General features: G+C 50.2%; 10 protein-coding genes across 10 annotated transcripts; 2 read left to right on the top strand and 8 right to left on the bottom strand.

The window, feature by feature from the left end:
• Window positions 1-321: 321 nt before the first annotated feature.
• On the top strand, window positions 322-1,499 carry LDX57_000235 (uncharacterized protein; the record flags this gene model as incomplete). The annotated part of the gene is made up of 3 exons (XM_046081884.1): window positions 322-559; window positions 623-856; window positions 1,063-1,499. The coding sequence occupies 3 exons, from the start codon at window positions 322-324 to the stop codon at window positions 1,497-1,499; spliced, it is 909 nt and encodes a 302-aa protein (XP_045937840.1).
• A 602-nt stretch (window positions 1,500-2,101) lies between these two features.
• Window positions 2,102-3,818, bottom strand: LDX57_000234 (uncharacterized protein; the record flags this gene model as incomplete). Its single annotated transcript, XM_046081883.1, has 3 exons — window positions 2,102-2,885; window positions 2,938-3,465; window positions 3,526-3,818. 3 exons carry the CDS (start codon window positions 3,816-3,818, stop codon window positions 2,102-2,104), a joined length of 1,605 nt encoding a protein of 534 aa, XP_045937839.1.
• Window positions 3,819-4,453: 635 nt separating this feature from the next.
• erg13A (putative hydroxymethylglutaryl-CoA synthase) lies at window positions 4,454-6,037 on the bottom strand (the record flags this gene model as incomplete). Its single annotated transcript, XM_046081882.1, has 4 exons — window positions 4,454-4,591; window positions 4,645-5,723; window positions 5,786-5,888; window positions 5,978-6,037. 4 exons carry the CDS (start codon window positions 6,035-6,037, stop codon window positions 4,454-4,456), a joined length of 1,380 nt encoding a protein of 459 aa, XP_045937838.1.
• Window positions 6,038-6,204: 167 nt separating this feature from the next.
• Window positions 6,205-10,421, bottom strand: LDX57_000232 (hybrid sensor histidine kinase/response regulator). The gene is made up of 7 exons (XM_046081881.1): window positions 10,297-10,421; window positions 9,226-10,218; window positions 8,461-9,168; window positions 7,353-8,411; window positions 7,031-7,304; window positions 6,869-6,983; window positions 6,205-6,819 (listed from the first exon to the last, which is right to left on the bottom strand). Exons 1-7 carry the CDS (start codon window positions 10,374-10,376, stop codon window positions 6,608-6,610), a joined length of 3,441 nt encoding a protein of 1,146 aa, XP_045937837.1. The 5' UTR covers window positions 10,377-10,421; the 3' UTR covers window positions 6,205-6,607.
• Window positions 10,422-11,695: 1,274 nt separating this feature from the next.
• LDX57_000231 (fungal specific transcription factor domain-containing protein) lies at window positions 11,696-13,141 on the bottom strand. Its single transcript, XM_046081880.1, has 3 exons — window positions 12,948-13,141; window positions 12,678-12,901; window positions 11,696-12,621 (listed from the first exon to the last, which is right to left on the bottom strand). Exons 1-3 carry the CDS (start codon window positions 13,114-13,116, stop codon window positions 12,094-12,096), a joined length of 921 nt encoding a protein of 306 aa, XP_045937836.1. The 5' UTR covers window positions 13,117-13,141; the 3' UTR covers window positions 11,696-12,093.
• Window positions 13,142-13,175: 34 nt separating this feature from the next.
• LDX57_000230 (Zn(II)2Cys6 transcription factor) lies at window positions 13,176-14,367 on the bottom strand (the record flags this gene model as incomplete). The annotated part of the gene is made up of 2 exons (XM_046081879.1): window positions 13,176-13,467; window positions 13,519-14,367. The coding sequence occupies 2 exons, from the start codon at window positions 14,365-14,367 to the stop codon at window positions 13,270-13,272; spliced, it is 1,047 nt and encodes a 348-aa protein (XP_045937835.1). The 3' UTR covers window positions 13,176-13,269.
• Window positions 14,368-15,829: 1,462 nt separating this feature from the next.
• On the top strand, window positions 15,830-16,398 carry LDX57_000229 (uncharacterized protein; the record flags this gene model as incomplete). Its single annotated transcript, XM_046081878.1, has 2 exons — window positions 15,830-16,008; window positions 16,071-16,398. The coding sequence occupies 2 exons, from the start codon at window positions 15,830-15,832 to the stop codon at window positions 16,396-16,398; spliced, it is 507 nt and encodes a 168-aa protein (XP_045937834.1).
• A 451-nt stretch (window positions 16,399-16,849) lies between these two features.
• Window positions 16,850-17,303, bottom strand: LDX57_000228 (uncharacterized protein; the record flags this gene model as incomplete). The annotated part of the gene is made up of 2 exons (XM_046081877.1): window positions 16,850-17,167; window positions 17,238-17,303. 2 exons carry the CDS (start codon window positions 17,301-17,303, stop codon window positions 16,850-16,852), a joined length of 384 nt encoding a protein of 127 aa, XP_045937833.1.
• A 465-nt stretch (window positions 17,304-17,768) lies between these two features.
• Window positions 17,769-18,298, bottom strand: LDX57_000227 (DUF3425 domain-containing protein; the record flags this gene model as incomplete). The annotated part of the gene is made up of 2 exons (XM_046081876.1): window positions 17,769-18,189; window positions 18,237-18,298. The coding sequence occupies 2 exons, from the start codon at window positions 18,296-18,298 to the stop codon at window positions 17,769-17,771; spliced, it is 483 nt and encodes a 160-aa protein (XP_045937832.1).
• A 1,859-nt stretch (window positions 18,299-20,157) lies between these two features.
• On the bottom strand, window positions 20,158-20,773 carry LDX57_000226 (uncharacterized protein; the record flags this gene model as incomplete). The annotated part of the gene is made up of 2 exons (XM_046081875.1): window positions 20,158-20,214; window positions 20,270-20,773. 2 exons carry the CDS (start codon window positions 20,771-20,773, stop codon window positions 20,158-20,160), a joined length of 561 nt encoding a protein of 186 aa, XP_045937831.1.
• Between the last annotated feature and the right edge of the window lie 176 nt (window positions 20,774-20,949).

Here is a 20,949-nt window from a genome sequence, read left to right as displayed (position 1 = left end):
AGATTAAATTGAGATGACGACGCGCTGGGAGGAATCGTCTGTTCAGTTATTAGGAGTTTCATGTTGGATATTGTGTGTCTATTGTGAAAGAGAGTGTTATCTCTACCGCACAAAGGAGCCGGAAACAAATCTCTGTTGGCGTAGGTTAGGGTTTCGTAGGCCTGTGATCCCGACAGTGAGACGCATATAGAGTCACCATGACATCGACCAACCCCTCTAAAAGCATTAATAATGGTTATTCAAAAAGATTTACAGCTCAAGACACAAACCTCACTTCATCCTTCTCATATCAACACATCTGACAAGTTCAACAATCCCACAATGGGGAAAGCAAAGAATCGCCCACCAGCGAACCCCTACCTTGATTCACCCTATGAAGGGTTGGCAGGGCATACATGCCCCATCTGCACCAACGATTTCGCGCCAACACGGAAATTCGACAGTGAATTTGCCGAGAGCTACCACTGGGACGCCTCCCATTTCGGTATCTACCCGGCAGCAGACATGGAGAATATGATCTTTTTCCGCCGACGAGCATGGTGGACGCTTTACCGGATGAGTAAGTCTCGCGTTGATACTTGTTTCTAGATCGACGCTCTTAACGCTAAATGTACACTGCTAGTTATCTATGATCCCGCTACCACCAACTACCATGTCTCCGGAGTCGCAAAGGTACCGCCAGTCGCAAGCAGGTCAAATATGTATTGTGTCGTCCCCAGGGACCCCACTCTGGGCGTGATTGGACGTCCTGCAGATGGAGTTGGCGATCAAAGTTTCTTGAAGCCGCTTATTATGGATTCATATACAAAGCTGGAAGCAGCAAAGGAGTTGGCCGGGTATCCTATACATCCTCTATGTTGGAATCTGCTTTCATTGGTTATGGGGGAAACCCGTATAAAGAACATGTCTATGTTGTCTTACGTGCTCCGAACCAGCGAATTGAGAACGACGAGTTTCTTGAGAAGCATACATGAGATAGGATTGATGTTGGAGCCGCCTTGTGAGGCACAGATGACTCTTTGCCCCGAATGACTGGTTCTAACGCTTGCTGGCTCTTTGCAGATAATCCTTTGAAGACGAATGAGGTGTTGTCCTGTATCAAATCAGCCAGGATAGATCGTAAGGGCAGAAAGCGAATGTGCTCTTCTATTCAGGATGTCCAGGCGCAGACACAGTCCCGATTGACATGGCTACCGCAGGAGCTTCGAATTGCCATTATGGATTATTTAGGAATTTCGGATGGACTTGCGTTGCAGGAGGCGGTTGGCTGGACGATGTCTTCGACATACTGGAAGGGGCGAATCGACAACGACATGTTCCCTGAGGTGAGGAGCGTGCGAAATGTTGAAGATATTGATTGGCTTCTAGTTGGTTGGAAGCTAGAAAAGTCGGCCGCCAAGATTGTTCGAGAGCATGCATTGGAGATTCTTTCGGGGTTTAGGTTTGTGTTTGATCGCTTGATGTTCGCAAGGGCAACAAGTTTCCGTTCTGGTTGCTGATCTCCTAATCCTCCTTCCTAGCTGTCTCTGTCTTCTCTGTGCAGTTCTCTGCACGTCATGTCTCTTTCCTTTGTTTTTTTAGCGTGTCTTTCCATCTATGATAGAAATACTACTTGGTTGACCAATAATCTGTTGAAACTCCTTCGCCTTCACAAGGGGAGCCCTTCACAAGCGAAGTTCACATTGCTTGCCCGTAGGAGAACCCTCGCTTGGGTGGTACAGCCCCCTAGAGGGAAGGGGGTGTAGCCGAATCGTTCATCGTCTTTTGGAGCCTCCTTGCCATATCCTAGTGTCCCATGTCTGCCACTAGTTGATCAGAGAAGTTGCCCATACAGGCAGTCTCTCACCCTCCAATCTGTCGTCGGAAGAAGCAATCGCCACTTCAAAGCCACTGTGCAAACGGCTGGGCCGTGAAGGACTTTTCTCGACATATCTCATACAAACTACAGAGTCGTCTGTCCAAACACAGCCTGGGCTATCCCACTGAATATACTTTTGTTGTCCACTCGATGGGTAGAGTTAGTCCCGCGAATTATCCGAATGATGTATAGAGTGTAGATGTTTCTGCTACATGTTAGGGCCACAGCCACATCTAATCCCACCTAATCCATCTTCCTCCCAACCTTCCCGATCCTCCCCAGCCCCCAAACACTGACACCCAGACACGCCACCGTCAATGCAAACTCGAACCAGAACGCAGCCCGATATCCCTCCAACAGCGCCCCGGTATCATCTGACCCAACCTTCCCGGATTTCTGCGTCACGCCGTTCGCCACCAACGCCGTCAACGCGATGCCTACACTTTTTCCCGTCTGTGACACCGTATTGAACACACCCCCAGCAACACCCTGCGTCTTAGGCGGAAACATCGACGTGATGAGCAGATTCGAGACGGTGAAGATACCATCCGCGCCGATCGGGTTCAGGAAATTAGCAATAAACGCGCACGACCAATACGGCCATTTCGGGCTCGCGAGGGCCATAAGCAAAGGGGCGACGGCGGACGGAATGAGCGTCATGATAACGATCCAGTCGGCGCGGACGCGGTGCACGATCAGCCCGACGAGGATGTTCGCGAGGGCCCCGGCGACGGGCATGGGGAGGAAGCGCAGCGCAGAGCCGAAGGGCGAGATTAGTTGGATATTTTGGAAGAAGAAGTTCTGGAACTGTTCGAAGGCGTTGAAGGCGGCCCAGACGCAGAAGACGTTGATGCAGATGCAGGAGAAGACTTTGTGGCGCCAGAGGGAATTGGGGATGAGCGCTGGTCGGTTTAGGCGTTCTTGTCGACCGACCCAGACGACGAACATGCCGAGGACGATGAATGATAGCACGAGTAGGGAGATGTTGGTTGGGGAGCGGATTGCGGTGGGACTTCCTGCGATGGCCCTGTCGTTTTGTTAGTGGATGTTGGTTGAAACGGAGGAGGGAGGATACGTACGCAATCACGTAGGATAGTATGGCGAGCGATGTACTAGCAATGATGACGCCCACCCAGTCTATGTCATTCAAGAGACGCTGCCCGATCTCGCGCGCCGAAGGGTATTCGTTTCGGGGTAATTGCCATGCCGCCAGGAAGAGCATCACGAAGCTAAGGATCGCCGCCGCATGGAATCCCCATTGCCAGCCGATTTTGGCTGCGATGATGCCTCCGAGAGTCAAGCCGAGTCCGAATCCCACTGGCTGCGCTCCTCCCATGGCCGCAAAGCTAATGTTGCGCGATCGGCCTGTCGGGAACACCTCGTTAATCAGGCTGACTGCCGACGGGAGACAGAATGAAGCCGCCACGCCGGAGAAACCACGAAAGACAATCAATTGCGCGCCGGACTGAGATAGTCCACATCCCAGCGTGAAGGCGGTTTGCAGCAGACAGCCGAGTAAATAGGTCTGGCGATTGCCGACAACGTCTGAGATCGAGCCGCAGGCTAGAAGAGTGCACCCACACGTTAAGGAGTAGATAGTAACCGGCCTGGAAATCGCAGTCAGCTCACTCATGAACACTAGGATAGTCATCTGGAGAAGTTCCTACCATAGAACCAAATTATCAGGCAAGCTCAGGTCCGCGGCCACTGTCGGAAGGGTTATGGTCACCAGGCCAGCCAGGAAGCTTTGAATCCCCGTACTGAACGTCACGCAGGTAATAACAATGGCTGTGATTCGCGTCGACACCGCACTTCTTTCTGCTTCCAATTCCCGTAGAGCCTCGTCGGATTTGGTCGCAATAAGAGTGACCTTGGATGCCTCACCGGAGATCGTACCGGCCGGCGTAGGAGCCAGCTCAATTGAGGTCGCCGACCCTTCGTTAGGGACAGTAACAGCCATTGTACCAAGAAGCGGTTGGATGGGATGAGAGAGGGAGAAGGTGGATGTGATCGAGAAGCGGAAATGATACAACTATCTGATCCGTTGATTACGATGACGATGTAGTTAGTGTTATCTCCGACATGACAAAGCCAACTAATTCCGCACATGAGTCACAGCTGGAGCTGCATCCTTGCCAAACTGATAAGCAACTTGCCTGTCAGTTCAGGATTTTCGGAATCTCGGAATTCGGAATGTTCACGACTTTCATCGGCCCGTGGTTCACTGGATGATAGAATAGATCGATCAGATTGATACTGTTTAGGTGGAGAAATAGCCAAACACGATGCTTAACAATGTGGAAAGGTGAACAGGAAGAGTGGAAATGCAGAAAAAAAAGGGCCAGAAATTAGGATCAAGGGGCAGCTAGAGCCACGCGTATCTTGATTTCGGCCACACCACCCCGTATCCAAAGCGGCAACAGCTATGCCATATTTGGGTACTTTTTGCCTTAAGGCAACAAAGAAACTTGCTGCCACGCACCCCTGGTCTAAAGTGGACTCAAATCGATGCGTGCTTCTATGAGCGAAAAAAGGGACGCCAGATCAATATTTTAAGTAAAGGGTTAATTATATTCAGTCGCTTGAATCGGCCGATCATGCTTTCACCTCGTACTGCCGTCGGAACTGATCGTCAACATGAGCCAGATAATATGTCCCCGGCGCAAGATCCTCCACGCTGCCCGTAGGCGCATAGTTCTTTGCCTGATAAGCCTGTTCGCGAAGCTGACACATCTGTCCAATCATTAGTCAAACAACACACAGTCATTTCGATTGACTGAACTGACCTCATTGTAAAACTCGGGCGTCACCTCTGTCCTCGCCGCCAGTCTCGCATGCAAATCCATCTTCTGAGCGATTGCCTCTATATCACCGCGTACTCGCAGAGTCAGAAGCGTACTCGCCAGCCCAGCTCCGTAACTATACACCCCAATGCGTTTGTTCTGCAATGTCTCGCTGGGCACGTTGCTTAAGAGACTCGCAAGTCCGGCCCACACGCTGCCCGTGTAGCTGTTGCCGCAGTTTGCCGGGATAGTAAGCGAGGGACTGACGCGCTCTGTAAACTTCGCCTTGGACAGAGACATAAAGAGCCTTTCAACATCTTTGTCGGTCAACGAGCTGTCCGCGTCCATGGTCGCGTATTTCGCCGGAATGGAGCCCGAGTCAAAGGCGGCTGGGTTGGACCGGTAGTCATTGAACAGAACTCGACCGTAGGCTTTGGCAACCATCTTCGTGTTTGGGGCGTGAAAGACGAAGAAGTCAAACATGTCGATTCCCGCTTCCTTTGCTTTCGCCTCTTTTTCCTTCGCATGATCACTCATCCTAGCATACCCACCCCGCTGCTTCACCTTCTCCCGATACCGCCCATAACACCCATCCAACGCCCTCATATAGCACTGATTCGAAAAATGCCCATCAACAAGCGGATACTCGGACCCGAAATCCCCCTTGTAGAAATCATACACATGCTGCATATGGCTCGCACGAATCGGCTCCACCACGACCGGCGCATCTGCCCCGATCAACATCGCCACACACCCTGCTCCCCCTGTCGGTCGTGCAGCGGGCGTATCATACAGTGAGATATCCCCTGCGACGACGATCGCGTCGCGCCCGTCCCACGAGGACGACTCGATCCAGTTCACGGCGTTGATGACCGCGCTGGTGCCTCCGTAGCAGGCGTTGTACGTGTCGATGCCTTCGATGTCCGGGTTGTTGGGGAAGAGGGACATGAGGACTGATTTGGCGGATTTGGATTTGTCGAGGAGGGTCTCGGTGCCGACTTCGAGACGGCCGATGGTGTTGGGGTCGATGGTGTGCTTTTTTAATAGGCAAGAGACGGTGGTGAGAGCTAAGGAGTAGAGGTCTAGGGTGGGTTAGCTAGGTTGTTTGGGTGAGGAGTGTATGAAGGTAGGATGATTTGCTTGCCTTCGCGGTCATCGCAGAAGCTCATGCTTGTTTGACCTAAACCGATGGTAAACTTGCCGGTGCTGACGCCGAGGTACTTCTCGAGTTCGGTTTGCGAGACATACTAATCTGGTTGGTCAGTCAATGGCCATTTTTACGACCATGATTGAAGGGACCATGTGCACAGTGATGGGATTAAGAAGGGGAATGTACTCGGCTTGGAAAGTAAACCTCAATGGCTTTTATGCCGACGTTCTCGGGCCGAGTTGCCATATTGATATCGGAGGGAGGGCAAGAGTGTTTTCGAGGTTTGGCAGAAATTCTGCTTAAAGATCTGGGTAAGAAACGTTGAATTTCAGAACGCAGTCCTGCACACCATGGCACTGCTTTTATACTCAATAGCACAGCCCCTCGACTTTCGGCGTCGTGGTGGTTTAGGCCACAGTGCTCCTGTCTACCGTGTAGATCGGAGAATAGCTCAGTAGGACCCTCTTTGGTGTTGGCTAGCGCTGACCATCGGACAAAAGGAAGAAGTGAAAGGATTAAGAGGTAATCTAGGTCACAGAGGCTGTTCAATTGGAATGGATCTGCAGTCATTATTTGTTGCTTTTACCGCTTCGGTCTAAGTAGTCGTTAGATTCGGTCTGCCGATGTAGATATGGTCTCCCCCGGAATCGCGCCAAACCAACAAGAGCCAAATCACCAAAACATAACACTGAACTCAATTCTATCCCATTCCTAGTCGTGAGCTCCAAGTAAAAGAAAATGGTATACCAGTATCTGTTTATATGCGCCTGAATCCCAACACCAAAACCGCCCAACCATGTATTACCCGCCAGATATTTATTGGATGTTCATAATTCGTTTCAAGTCGTGAAGCGACAATGGTTTTACCAGATAGTCGTCTATGCCGGCCGCAAAGGCCTGTTGCTGCATGCTGCTCGATGCAACCCCCGTCACTGCCATGATGGCGGCTCGGGGAAGAGAATGCTGTTCTTCGTACTCGCGGATCTTGCTTGTGGAGACTACCCCGTCCATGATTGGCATGGAGATGTCTACTCCTCGTTAGCATCAATATTGTGGAATGTAAAGTTAGATACGTACCCATCAAGACGTAGTCGTAGTTTCCACTCGACTCCTTGTACTTTTCTAACGCAGCCAGTCCATTGTTGGCTGTCTCAAAGCTACAACCGATTTTTCGCATAAAGGTTGACAGGATCTGACAAGTCAGTGATGGCTTCGATCGTAGAAAGAACGCTAACATACCTTCAAATTGATATCGTTGTCATCTACAAGCAACACATGAAGATCCGTCGTTTGCTTATCCCGTGGCGATGGAGGAGAGTAATTGGACACACTATCCTTGACTACAGGCGGTGACTCGGTGCCCTTCGCAAGGGCAAAGGCATCGGACAAGGATCGCCCACGAGTGGTGAAACCGGAGAAAGGGCCCGAGACAGCGCTCTCGGTGGTGGGACTTGATTCTTGATGTGAATCTTTAAACCGCCGTAGTGCCTCGTTTATCTTGCGAGGGCCAATTCTACTGGAAGTCAGTATCCGTTGCGAGCGATTCATAGGTCATACATACGGCTGGGATAGGTATATAACGTCAGCTCCTTTGATGGCAAAGCTGCCCGGCAGAGATACCCCGTGCTGGCCAAGGATGATCACTGTTTTGAAGTTTGCGTGAACGTCACCATTTCTCGAAAGCCTTTTCAACATCGACTCCTCCATGACGCCGATGTCACCAGAAGACTTTTCAACTGAATCAGCAAACGAGACTGCCCATCCGGAGTGGCTCAGAAGCACATTGCTTAGCGCGCCCCGGATAGAGAGTTTGCGCTTGGCATCGGTGCTCAATACCTGAGCTGGGACACCATCAAGACCGGCGAACCCATTCAAGCCGATTAGGCAGACTCGGGTTGTGGTCTTCACACTCGGGCTATTCAGCGTTGGAGGGACTCCATCGGAAGCACCCTGGATAAACTCGACAGGGATAAAAACATCAACTTGCGTCCCCACCCCGACCTCGCTCCTGAAGTCGACAGTACCACCAAGGTAGGAAGTAACCTGTCTAACGATGCTTAGGCCGAGTCCAACACCTTCTGTTAAATCGTTCTCTTGCGTGAAAGGCTGGAAGAGCTTATCCTCTAGAAACTCGGGAGAGATGCCGCAGCCCGTATCTCGGATGGATAGGTGTGCCTGCACCGATTTTGATCCATTGGCACGGTCAACCCGTTGGGATAAGCAGACTTCAATCAGCCCGGATTGGGTGAATTTGAAAGAGTTTCCAATAAGGTTCATGACGATACGGCGCCATCCGCCGGACACCGATTGGATAACCCAAGATGGTTGTTCTTCGATGCGAACAACGACAGAAAGGTCATTTGAATCGTCTGACCGATTACTTTCTGAACTGACTGTGCGACTGCTGACACCAGTTCCGCTATCGAGATAGCGGCCAGCAATCTTCGAGGCATTGATACGGGACCGGTGACCCGAATACAAAGCGTCAGCCACGTCTTCCACCAAAGTGCCCACGTCGAACTCGGAAACCAGGTGATCAACATCTACCTCTTGGTTCTCCGTTCGGTCTTTTTGAAGGCGGGAAATGTTGGTGAGGTTGTTTATTTTCGTAAAGTCCAGCCTAGAAATTACATTAACCCCCCCCTCAATGCAAAGAGCGCGATACTTACAAGTGGTTCATCGTATCCAGCAAAGTCAGTCCACATGTCTCAATCATAGTCACCATATCCCGCTGAGCTGGTTCAAGAGTAGTGGCTTGTAGCAATTCTGCACTAGCGAGCATACCGTGCAAAGGTGACCGAAGTTCATGACTGACAGAGGAAAGCAAGTCCGATTTGGACTTCTCCGTGGCTGTCCACCCAATCTGCAGGTATTCTGTGGTGACCAAATCGGCGAAGGTTTTCAAATAGTACAGATCGTCTTCGTCTAGCAATCTTTCATTCTCGCCTGTCCAGATCACAATACCAGCAAGCCAGCGAGACCTGTCCCAGTTCCACAAGGGGTAGAAGATGAGTGACTTGGCATCTGGAAAGTCCCGAGCAAGGCGTGTCGCAGTAATGTAGTTCGCCGAATGTTCATGCTCGTCAATAGATCCATCGCCGTACGTAGATTGGACAGAGGGAGATAGTATCGAAGGATCGGTATAAAAGATATCACCCTGTGGGAACCACGTGAACAGATCATGTAGCAATGCCTCGGTCATAACGAGCTTAAATGAACAGCTTGCTCTCTGGGACTGCGACAGAGATACCCCGAGTGGCTCACACAACTTCTCAGACCAGCCACCGTGAGATGATAATAAAGATGAATGTGTCGAGATGTTTCCATCACCATCCTTGGACTGCGCATCCCAGTCACTGCCGCTGGTCGAAGAAAACCTTTTATCAAAGTTAGTTGCTGCATATGCGGTATGAGACGGGATAGATGAGACGTACCGCCTAGAGTTGCTTCTCGAAGCATCCAAGAACAAAGCTCCGTCCAGGTCCATCACGCTCTGAAGCAACGCACTGGCTCTAGCAAAGAGCAAAGAACTGAGAGGTGAGGGAGTCACCTTTTCTGGCACCGTCACCAGGTGGTTGGATGCGATGGAACATCTTCTCAGGTGTTCTTGGTGTTTTTCTCGGGCTGGTGGGAGGTTGAAAACTGGCTCGGGTTGTTGAAAGAATGGGGACTCTGGCGGCTGTGGCATTGTCGGCAGTTGGGGTATATCATGTGTCTCCTCGACTGAAATTGAAAGGTTGCCAAACTTCTCAGACAGTGCTGACTGAGTTTGCGCTGGCGGTTCTGTATGCCGGTGCGCGGTATCATCGGCACTGGGAAGGCCTTTGATGGTCATGAGGGTTTGAAGCAGACGGTCCGACCGGGCATGAGATTGCACGGTATAGACATTTTCCAGGTGCTGAACAATCCCAGCAGCAACATCCTTGAGGTCCGTGATAGTCTCGTCTTCCAACAATGCGCGATCCTCCTCATCCACCACGCAGTAAGTGCCAAACGTACCCCAGCGAGGGCTAGTTAGAGGTATCTCGGCATAAAAGCGCGTTTCGGGAAATTGAAGGACGAAGGGATGATCCTTGAATTGATCTTCCTTCGTCAAGTCACCAAGAATGCGAGAGCCATCCGTTGTTTCATTTGTATGATCATGCCCAGGTTTCCCATTTGTCTTCAGACCAAGAGTCTTCAACCCGGTGTCGCCATCACGACTAGGAGACCGGCTGCAGGTCACACCCTGAGAGATAACCTTTGTGCTGCCGTCGTGGATGAGGGTGACAAACGCTCTGCTACAGGCAACTCGAAAAGGCCCTAGTTGAGTCAGAGCTGGCAGTGTCACATCCGAGAGGCCGGCTCGCGAGGACTTTCGATTGTGCTTCGTTGGTGCCTGAGAATGAACACCGTCGGCGCCACTGAGAGTAGGAGGGCAGTAGAGACTATTCAAGACAAAGTCAGCACTACATTAGACAGAGTGGGAACGAAAATAAAGGACAGCTCTCGCGCAACCTTCATACCTCAACAGTTCCGAGACCATCTTAGGCTTTGATTGTGACCCCCGCGGGTGCTGGAACGCGGATGAGTCCAACACCACCATGTTGTCTATCGCATAGCAACCCGTTGCCGCACGATTTTAATCCCTGCGTAGCGGCCCAGCAGCATCAACGAGTTAATATATACTGTTGAAGCTCCGAGTTTTTTGCAAAAGGTCCGCCAGAAGAGTCCGCAGCGAGGCTTGTGGTTCCAAGGTTCCTGCAGCGTGCAACGATGTTTCCGAAGAGCCGGTGGTGAAACTCGGGGGGGGGGGGGAGGTTCCAGACCAATGCTGGCAGAAGATCGGGGAAACTTTTCTCAGCCTCCTAGCTAAAGTTTGGAAGCGATGGGTGCGACCCGGCCATACCGGGGTCATTGATACCATGAAGTCTAAGGATTTCCGGGATCGACCGCCGCGTTCCACGGTTCATGCATGTCATCTCTGCCTATCGAGCATCGGCCGAAAGCCCGCCGGGGTAGTCCGATAGACTCGGCTCCGACGCAAGTCCCTAGACAATTCAGTTGTCATGGAATTGAGATGATAGCGATGCATAATTTTCTAATAAAAATTTCTGGACTCCTCCCGGAGATTCGAAGATGGAATCACGTCATAGAATTGTGAACGATGGTCAGGGTTGTGGCGGGTGGTCCAGTATCCCTTGGCTGTGCAAGAAGGGTGCAGCTAACCTTATGGTCAACCCACCGTGGACGAGTCAATGGCAATATCGATAAGGCTTGAGCGGACAGAGGCATTCAGTGGCTCGGATTGGCACGGAGATTATTTCTCGAGGAGTCAGCCAAAGTCAAGGACCCGCAGTTGAAGGCGAAGCGCAAGAATCTTGAATGAAACCAAACTCAATCGCACACCAAATCAACCATCTCCTTCTATTAACCCGTGGTTGCATGGCTGACTCATCCACTCGGTCTCGATCGGCGGGTCATGTGACCTGCCTCGACTCATGCATTCCATTCCCTTTCTTATTTTGTTTCCTCGCTAACTGAGTGGATTGTTCACACGTCTATGACTTCACGGGGCACTATTATACATAGTCATATCCCCTCTAAGTGTGCATCGCCCCGGATATTTGACTCTTCCCTGGTCTTGGCGCCTGGCTTGCACCCCAGTTTGCACTTGGCTACTATACAGGGACTGATAGACCTGTCTAGAACCCGTGTTTTAGTGTACTGTTGCATCCCTGCTATCATAACATAACATAACATGATTCTAACCAGGCCGGTAAAAACTTCCGGAAAAGCCAACCCAAGTACAAATCTAGGTCAGCACCTCGCACAGTCCGTGTCCGGCCGAACCCACAATAGCTACTGTCCAACTCCAAGATTTCCATAACCGAGAGTGAAATTGAAAGTACCCAATCGGCTGTAGTCGGTCGGACATGGGCGAGGCATGGATAATCAATAGCAGCACGGAAAATTCCCCACATGTGTCGGCCACGCCCGCATGGTCTGATGTGCATGGTTTTGCCACCTGTCGCCACCATGTTAACATCCCTGCTATGCAGTAGTTTACCAAAAGAAGCTCGAAGTCGACTCCCTTTCTGAAGGCAGCAACGGCATCTGCCCGTAGCTCTGGATTGTTAGGCGACGCTAACCTCTTTTGCTTATCTAGACGACGAGCCGAGGCTGTTTCAATGGTTCGGTGGCGTTGAGGCTTGAGACACCCAAGCATTACTGACCGATTGTTTGGACTGGCCCTGAAAAGCCATCGCATCCAGGGCCTTTTCCTAGTCTTGGCTTTCATTAAGAACGGCACGGGTGGTATATCACACAGCAGGCGCCCCCATAGTCGGATTGATGGAGAAAAAGGCTTCAAGATCCATCGTCGAAAAGTCAATATCCCATCCCATGTCTGACATGGTGAGATCGAGAAGCTCTTCACTTCCCACACTGGCAGGGTGAATATCATCTTGCAACGAATTGCCTTGAAAGTCGGACAGCATCGGTAGGCCAGCTGCAGCGGGATCAGCTAGGGACCCATCCGCCACGATGCTTCCTTGCTGGTCCGCCATACTAGGCGGTCGAACATCATTTGCGACGGGGTCAATAACAGGACCCTGATTCTTTATGCCGGGATGAGCCACCCATTCGTATGAGGGATGGATCTTTTTCAGGGTCGTCTCGATAGCACCGATTGTGCTTTGGATCGGATCGCCGGCCCGTATCGATGAAAGACATTGCAGGGTTGCGTGTATCCACGGAAGGTGGGTGCTGGCGAGGTTTTCGCCGTGCATTAGGTCGTATATCAGAGCGAACGAGGCGCTGCCGAGGAAATAACCATGGTAGCGGAGTTCCTACTACCACGTTAGCCCAATAGACAACGGATTGGAGATCGCACACGTAGACACACCCTCACGAGATCGTTCACAATCGACGCTTCGTATAGAAAATGTATGGTCCTGCAGGCAGCACTGAGAGCGTGGTTGCAAGCGTCGTTGAGCCATGCTGGAACCTCAGTCGGACGCTTACTCGTCTCGTTTGCAGCACGATGCGGTGCCAATTTCGCGTCTCTCTGCCATCGACCGCGAAATATCAAGAATGGTCGAAACGTCAACAAGATTGTGTGGTAATAAACTAACTCTTCAGTTTCTGTTCGTTGCCTAGAGCTTGTCCAACTTACGAGTGATAAGCATGGCTTGCTGTACACCTAACACCCCTTGCTGAGCACATTTGTCAAGGCCGAAGCCCAGAGCTCGCCGCATCTTCGCGTCATAGCAACGGAGATCATCCGTAATCGACCGAGCTATCCTCCACATTTGCAGGAGCGATTCATGGTGCTGACCGTACATTTCTTCCGCGGAACGAGAGATCACTTTGGATAAATCTACCAAAGCAAGCAAAAACGGCTCTTCGGGCAATGCTATACTGACGTCTCGGCTAAGGAGTGAACATGGTCGGCCCAGGTGAAAGCAGAACCAACTGTACGTCATTAGATGAATCGGTCATTCAGTAAAAGGATGCACAAACGTTTCGAAGAAAAAGAGGGCCCAAAATGTAGTTCTTCTTTCTTCCACACCATCAGATGCATCCTCCGTATTCGGGGCCTCTTTATGCAGTCCTGCGGAAATTGCCTTTCGGGCTGCAGCTCCTGTGTGAAGAAAAGCGGAATTAGGTCGTCCTTGGTCAGTCTGAAAATGGGCGTTCTAGGTTAGTTAGCTAATGCCATCGACCTAGTTTGCTGGAGCACTCATCATCATAAGCGAGATTTGCACGGTCTGGAGATTGACCACGTCGTCTAGCATTGCGCAGGACGTTTTCACCCGTTCGAAAAGTACATCACCCCAGCTGTAGTACTCTGTCCCGAGACACCCTATCGCCAAGGCCATCAGAATCATACAATGACTCCAAGTATCGGTCCGAAAGTCCGGGCTCGGGTTATACAGGTTCCATAGCTGCCGTTCGAACGTCTCCTTTGACTGAAACGGCACCATGACATACAATGAAGACAGGAAACGGCTCAAGAATAGCTTGGCCAGCTCATGCGGTAAAAACATCACCGGCACATCAGCCGCGTTCATGTTTTTCAACGAATCGTGCGTTCCCACGGGGACTCCAAAGAAGACGCGACGAAAGCTGAACATGTCCAGGCCAGCTCCGGCCTCCTGTACCTCTCGCGGGTCTTCAGATTGGGGGGCGTGCTTGCTCTCCACCAAATCTCTGTAGATTTCATGCATCAGCGCAAAATGTGACGTTGATCCATAGTACAATTGCACCTTGCATGATGGCGATTCCATGTGCGTGGCAGAAACACTGTTGTTAACCGTATAGCTGACGGAAGGATTCCGTCGGCCAGAGGGCCGCGGCACTTCCGGGGATGGCGGCCGGGCGCCATTCGAAGCATAAGCATCAGAATCTTGCCTGTACTGGTACTTCTTCTTGCGCTGCCGAATGACCTCGCGATAGGTGCACGGCGTGTTACGAAGCTGACAGGTCTTGCACGGTTCGAGGCCGTTGCACTTGATCTTCCTCTTGCGGCATTCTTGGCAGGCCTTGGATATTCGCCATCCCGATGACTGCGCAGGTGAGCTTGTGTCAGCCATTGAGATCAAATTTTAGATTATGCGACCAGTGGATCTCGTGAAATTCATTGCAGACTTGATTCTGCAGGGAGAGAAAACTCGGATATACGCCACGTGATATTCCCGTAATTCCGATGATAGTGATTAGTCATCTGCCAAGCCACCACGTCCAGGCAGTGCGAAGAGTTGGCTACAGTTTCTTGCAAAATAGCCTATTCTGTGCGTGTATGTGATCTATATAGCTTGGATTGGCTATTTACGATACCTTATACTGCCAAATTGTTGTCTAGAGTTTTTTGTGGGTGCATCAACTCGCAGAAGTAGACCGTGGTGTGCACAAATATATAATCGGAAGATTCCCGAATTGGGGGAACACGACATTGAATGGTCGGGTCTATAGACACTGGGAGGAGCTGAACAGCTCATTTTGACATCTGTATGCCTTATTCACTGCTTTCGTTAGCCCAGCCGCAGCCTACTGATGATGGACGGCCTGTAAAGGGAGCTGCATTCATCGTCCTCATCTTCATTATGAACGCTCGCCTTTACATGGCTTTTTAAATTAGTATCAGTAGAAATAGTTGCTTATCAATATATTCTTCTGTAAGTGGCTATTGGTACCGGATGAGGTGAAAGCAACGTTTACAAGGTGCAAAAGGTGCCAGAGGCCAACAACAGCCACACTGTACTGTTGCTTTGGTGTTATAACGTAGTTAACTCTTTAGCGGTTGTATTGTTTGGTGAATGCCATTGAATTAGAGCCGTCGAAACAGACAAGCTTGTCTCTTCGCCGCAAAATCTCATTCATTATTCCCCACAAAAGGCCGAAGGACTTTTGAAAGGCCAGGAGTATCCGATATGCCATAAAACCATATAATCTAAGTGCATCGAAATAACGGTCATCCGAGCATCCCAACATTCCAATTATATGATAACCTGCAGACGATATTGTCGTCAGTGGCTTTACAGAGTCATACTATAGTTAATGCGTTGAGGCAACTAAAGTCCGTCCGGGATTGGTAAAGGTTGACAGTGACAAGACTTGCAGGTCGATAGTGATACAATAACTGAATGATCTCTTTGGCCTCGAGCTACAGGAATAACAGCCATTGGCTGTGCTACAAAAACGTTGAATATGAAGCTCTTATTCGATACTGTCTTTAGACGTGGTCTCCAGTGATTAGCTCTTATATTATGATATTGACTAAACCGCGTTAGTTATGAGCGCAAAATACGATTCATTTGATCAATCCATATCGAGAATGTGTGCCCAGAACGGAGTCAGCTTAGGTAAACGGCATATCTTGACACCGAACACGAGGATCGAAGTAGCAGGTTCCATACCCTCGATTATCCCATAGTAGGAGCGAGGGGTTATAAAGAATCCGCTCCTCGTCATGAGCTTCTTTAAGTCTTCGACACTCAAAACGAGCCTAAATCGCTTTGTGTATTTGTCTGATCACCTTTACAAGAACAAATCAAAATGAAGTTTCTGATCCTTGTCGCCGCTCTCGCCTCTGTCGCCTCCACTGCAGACATATGTCGAACCTCTAGACGCAACTGCGGCGGAGCTGCAGTGTGCTGCACGGGTATCCGGGCAGGCCAGTGCTGTAACCTGGGAGACCCTGTCTCCCATATCCTCTACAGGCTGCCTGCCAATAGGTGCGTGTCTTCGACTACTCTTAGGAGTCAAACATCGCTAATGAGCTCTAATGTCAATACAGTCGCGGCCGATCGTGGACCAGACGCAGCTGCACGGGCGAGGTACGCAGCTTCCCGAACCGCCGTGCTGGCAACGTTTGCCATGTCCCGGCAAATGGCGCCGGTCGTTCGGCTAGGTGGCTCGAGGGACTAGCGGAGACTGTGGAAGAGCCTGTTATTGAGGAACATCACACGTGTGCGGAGCCAGACACTGTTTACTATGAGGATGAGGAGGGAGGAGACGAAAGTGCCGCCCTTCCAGGCCATCTGAGCGCCGATGAAATTATGGAGGCGTTGGAGGAAGGGGTTAGTGTTAGGACTTTGATCGTCCAGGAGGTTCGGGATAATTAGTATTTGGCAAGAGAGTGAAATTGTACTTTGGGGATCATTTTACCAATCAAAGTGAAGCTTTTTAACGACTATTCATTCTAATAGCAATGCCTGTAGAGAGGGAAGAGTGTAGATTAGTATGACCATGTAGAGTAAAGCAGTAGGTCTAATATCAGATGGGTAGTAGATAAAAGGATCGATATATAGTATTAGAGGCTCAGAGGTTGTCTTCTGCATTGAGTAGTGGGCTGCCTGTTTGTTCGTGTTTACATGACCGATCTGCTCTCGATTCATGGAAACAACATCCTGCTTTACCTGGCTTTAGGCGCCATTTACTTGAATGAAAAATGGCCCATGTGCGATTGGGTATTGGGTCATGCAGTTTGTTACTACCATAAAAGAATGTGTACCACATGCATTGATCTTTCACAACACCTTTGCCCATCAAAGCGCAGAGAAATCTCCCCAAGGCCTACTCACAAGCAGCCCCAATAGGAACAACTTTGTACCCCTTAAACCCATTATACGGATAACAAATATCCCAAGTGCTGCGAATCACATCCGTATGCACCCCACTGCAATCACCGTCTGCATACATGCATAGATCAAACTGTGCGCGCTCCGCCGCCGGGCTCTTCCACGACAGACTGTCCGCTTCTGAGAGATCAAGGTCCTCCCGTGTATCGAGGGCAGTGCAAGACTGGACCCTAGTTCCGATGGCGTGGTATATATACAGACTGATGTCAACGTTCTCGGGATCGCAACCTGGTTTGAAGATATAGAAGTCCCACTGAAGATGACTTGTTAGTGATGGGTGTATCATTGGGTATATTTGCGGAGTGGAGGAGTAAGGTACTTACGTTCTTGAGGGCAGTTGATGTGCCTATAGTGAGAGCTGCGGCCAGGAAGGTAGGTAGGAGACGCATGTTGGTTGATATTCTGTTTCCTGGCTTTGCCTATGAGCTTAGGTGATTAGGGGTAAGTGAGTTGTAGAAACTTCTAAGATTCGAGAATAGAATGCACGATCTATTTATGTCGTGGAAGTTGCCCTGATGTGGCTCCATTATACGAGTACTCAAGGCGAGGCAAGTAATACGAGACACTTAGCGCTTATGATATGCAGAATCCGAGCCAATGCACAGAGACAGGTTACATTCAGGTGGTTAGTCGTGTAGATAGATCACTTTACACTTCCCAGGCCCAGACACTCTCCTGCGTGGTGGCGGCACATCATGAAGCTGAACTTACGGCACGATTCCCAGATCCATTGGACATGTCTCAGTATGGTATATGTAAATCAATTACGTACGGAGCTGATTCCAGGAGGCGGGGTACGATACGAGTCTCCCTTTATGGTGTTCGATATCTCTTTAGATCGGGGCCAGAATAGATTAAAACATGCTAGATCGACTGGCTGGCCAATCCATAGACTGCAGGTCGGTGAAAAAGCTCGCTGGCAAAGCCTCCAACTGGGGTTCATCTGCATGAACGAGCTCCTCCAAACCAGTAAGAAAGCCTTCCTCATCCATGGCAGGAGATGCCGAGCCACTGACTGATGGCACAACATTGACGTCAGGCTCTAGGTCGGGAAATTCCTCCACAAAGCTACTTGTCATGCGCCAGCGCTGCAGGTCGAAGAAGTGATGAGTAAATGTCCCAGAGAATTGATACAGCCCAGACTGGCTGTGCTGCAAACAGGCATCCTCCAATGTGTAAGGCCAGTCAAACCGAAAGCAATGCCAGAAGAGATTCCAAAATTTGGCCGAGCAGTGCTGATGCGGAAATAGCACTAAGCGTTCGCGCAGTCCCGGCCTTTATGGGTCAGCTTTTGCTTTGCGGTTTGATTGGAGGGGACGTACCAAACGATAAAATCAATCAACGGTTTATGGATGATACGTATCTGCGAAGGCCGTTGTCGCATGAAGATTGGGAGCGCTTTCGAGTTGATTTCTGAGGGATCAGTTCGGTACTGGTAAATGCAAAGTTAACTATCAATGACTTCGTGTCCCAAAGCGCCCTCAAACTAGTTGACATACGCGAAGCATTGAGCTGACAACCCTCAAAATTGCCAGTCTTTCGATCGCCCCGCAATGTCGCCAGATGGACTCATCTGCCACTCGCATAATCGTCCACACAGGATCAAGGGTGTATAAACCCTCAACGACCGACCAGCCGTGAAGCACAGCTCTGATCGGAATGTCTGCGTCCAATTCTCGTTGGTCTATGGCCCTCTGAGTGCAGGATGGTGTGTATTCCCCTAAAAGGCTATTGAAGTCAAGTATCGACTTGCAGCATTCACACAAAGGACTGAACTGAGACATTGATTGTAGTGGTGTCAAGGCGTCAAGCGTAGCGCTTGTCTTCTGATGACCAACGCCACATTCTCTTATGAATGGATCATGTTGAAGATTTCTCAGCTCTCCACTGACAGATAGAGCGAAACTGACGTCGTTGGCCCCGTCTGTCGCCCCGCTTGGACAGTTATCATCATAGGACTGGGGACTGGAACGGGTCTGACCTAGTGAAGATTCGAAATCAAGTTCATCCGGGATATCACGACTCGATCTTTGCGGCACGCAACAGCCAGCGTCGGTGGACACGAGACCACGAGCTATATCCAATCCAGGTCGGCTTGGACAGAGAGCGTCTAAAAACATGTTCCATCAGCACCAGCATACACCCGCAAAGCATACTTGGCACCTACTAGCTTGCGAAATGCCCGAACCGATCACCTTCTCGATCGTTCGTAGCGTGGCTCGTAGAGTGTCATTCGCGCTTCGCTGCGACTCAAGCTCATCCAACAAGCTTTTCACATTTCCGCTGTCGTGAAATTTTGTTAACACTTCGATGCGGGATTCTAACTGCGAAATCAGTGTCTTTGTCTTCTCCCGAGCGCTTCGTTGGGCTTGTCGATCTTGTTCTCGCTTCCGTGCCACTCGATCTTCGGACGATTTACGGGGTCTAGGTGACTTCCGAGGTTTATCCATTGGTTGATTGTTAGATAGAAATATTGCAACGGTCCTTTAGTATTCGATTCTGCACTCTCTTGAACTTGCTAAATAGTTGTGTTGAGAGTTGTAGGATTAACCTGTGCTCGATCATGCGAGGTACCAGTCAAGCAGCTGTGAGCTCTCCACAACAGTTATAGATCACTCCTATTAGGAGAATGGCATAACGTAAGACTCGGCCTTCACATGTAAATAGTTAGGAAGCCGCTCTGGAGCCGTTGGCAAAATTAGACTACTTGTTGGCTTCAGTGTTCAGGACTCGTCTTCCCCGCCACTCCAATATAATTTAATCTGCAGGATGCTTCCCCGCCCTTCTCCCATCCAATGAATCCAGATTTCCGATGAATCTAGTCATGATCAACAGTGCCATTCCGGGTTGTCGATTTACACCGAGTCATACCCTGTTGAAAAGGTGTTGAATCGTGGCTCCGTGACTAATCGGGTGACGACGCACGCTTGAGGCATCCGCTCAGGGAGATCATAGCTGCACGATGGCATGTAACGAATTTATTATGAGTGAAGTGCTCGAAGTTTACAAATACTGCCTAATTGCTTGGTCATAGCTTTTGTTGCAAGCAGGTCTACTCGAAAGACATTTCCTGCAAAGTGTAGTCGATTTTTCCCCGTCGCATTTCATGCTAATGTATACTGCCATAGCCATTTCCTATCCAACATTGCACCCCATGCCCAATATCTTGCTTACTGTCTTGGCCTAGTTCCCTGGAGAGGATCCGAACCACCCACAGCCTTGACAGCCTGGTGGCAGCCACAACTATCCCAAAATACTCGACAACAGGGCCGTAATGACCTGAGATATGGCAGACACCAACTAGAAAGAGTCAGAGAGTTAACCCCTTCGCATCTCCAAGAGCGTGGTAACTTACCGGAGCAACATCGTTGATCAGCCCCTTCGTATTGCCAACGAACTCCTTATCTAATAGATCGTGCGCATTCCCCAGCAGATCGGTCACATTGTTAATCAGTTGAGGAGTCACCAGCCCGCCGACATCATTCAAAAGATCCGGCAACTGGTCGATCAGATTCTTCAGGCCCTTGGAGTTCAGCAAAGAGCTCACTGTGCCAATCAATTCCTTGGTTTCCTTTGCGGTTGGCTGCTTGAGCAGGTACGAAAGGTCCGTCACGATAGTCTGGATGTTGTTCAGGCTTTCGGAGGACAGGAGTTCCTTCACCGATCCGAGAGACTTGGTCAGGTCGCCGAGGAGGTCTCCGAGGTTTGACAGGTTTGCGTTGTTCTGTCGTGCGACGAGCGCGTTGGCGAGTTGGAAGTCGGCCAGCTCGCCTGGGGTCTTGGAGACGGCGTCTGGGGCTGGGATGGCCAGGGCCGTGAAGGGCAGGATGGCGAGCGGGAAGAATTTGAAGAACTTCATTTTGTTGGACAGTTGTTATTTGATGTTGGAGTGTCAGGCGAGTACTGGGGAGTTGTTGCTGGCTTGGGATGGGTCTCATTGTTGAACTTGACGTGCCTTTTATAATTGTGCTCATGGAAGCGTTTGCGAGAGGCCTATCCTCTTTACTGCCCTCGAAGCCTGATTGAAATGTAAGC

Source organism: Aspergillus melleus (assembly GCF_016097325.1).
Source record: "Aspergillus melleus strain CBS 546.65 chromosome Unknown contig1, whole genome shotgun sequence".
NCBI classification, from domain to species: Eukaryota; Fungi; Ascomycota; class Eurotiomycetes; order Eurotiales; family Aspergillaceae; genus Aspergillus; species Aspergillus melleus.
This window is presented reverse-complemented; position numbering and strand designations above follow the sequence as displayed.

Excerpts from the sequence above, each read along its gene's own strand:
- LDX57_000231 (XM_046081880.1), bottom strand. The coding sequence starts at position 13,116 with ATGTACGGTCAGCACCATGAATCGCTCCTGCAAATGTGGAGGATAGCT. Across the intron at positions 12,902-12,947 it reads GCAAGCCATGCTTATCACTC|TTTATTACCACACAATCTTG; the intron begins GTAAGTTGGACA and ends CTGAAGAGTTAG. Across the intron at positions 12,622-12,677 it reads TTGTGAACGATCTCGTGAGG|GAACTCCGCTACCATGGTTA; the intron begins GTGTGTCTACGT and ends ACGTGGTAGTAG.
- LDX57_000232 (XM_046081881.1), bottom strand. The coding sequence starts at position 10,376 with ATGGTGGTGTTGGACTCATCCGCGTTCCAGCACCCGCGGGGGTCACAA. Across the intron at positions 8,412-8,460 it reads CTGGATACGATGAACCACTT|GCTGGACTTTACGAAAATAA; the intron begins GTAAGTATCGCG and ends TGTAATTTCTAG. Across the intron at positions 6,984-7,030 it reads ACAACGATATCAATTTGAAG|ATCCTGTCAACCTTTATGCG; the intron begins GTATGTTAGCGT and ends CTGACTTGTCAG.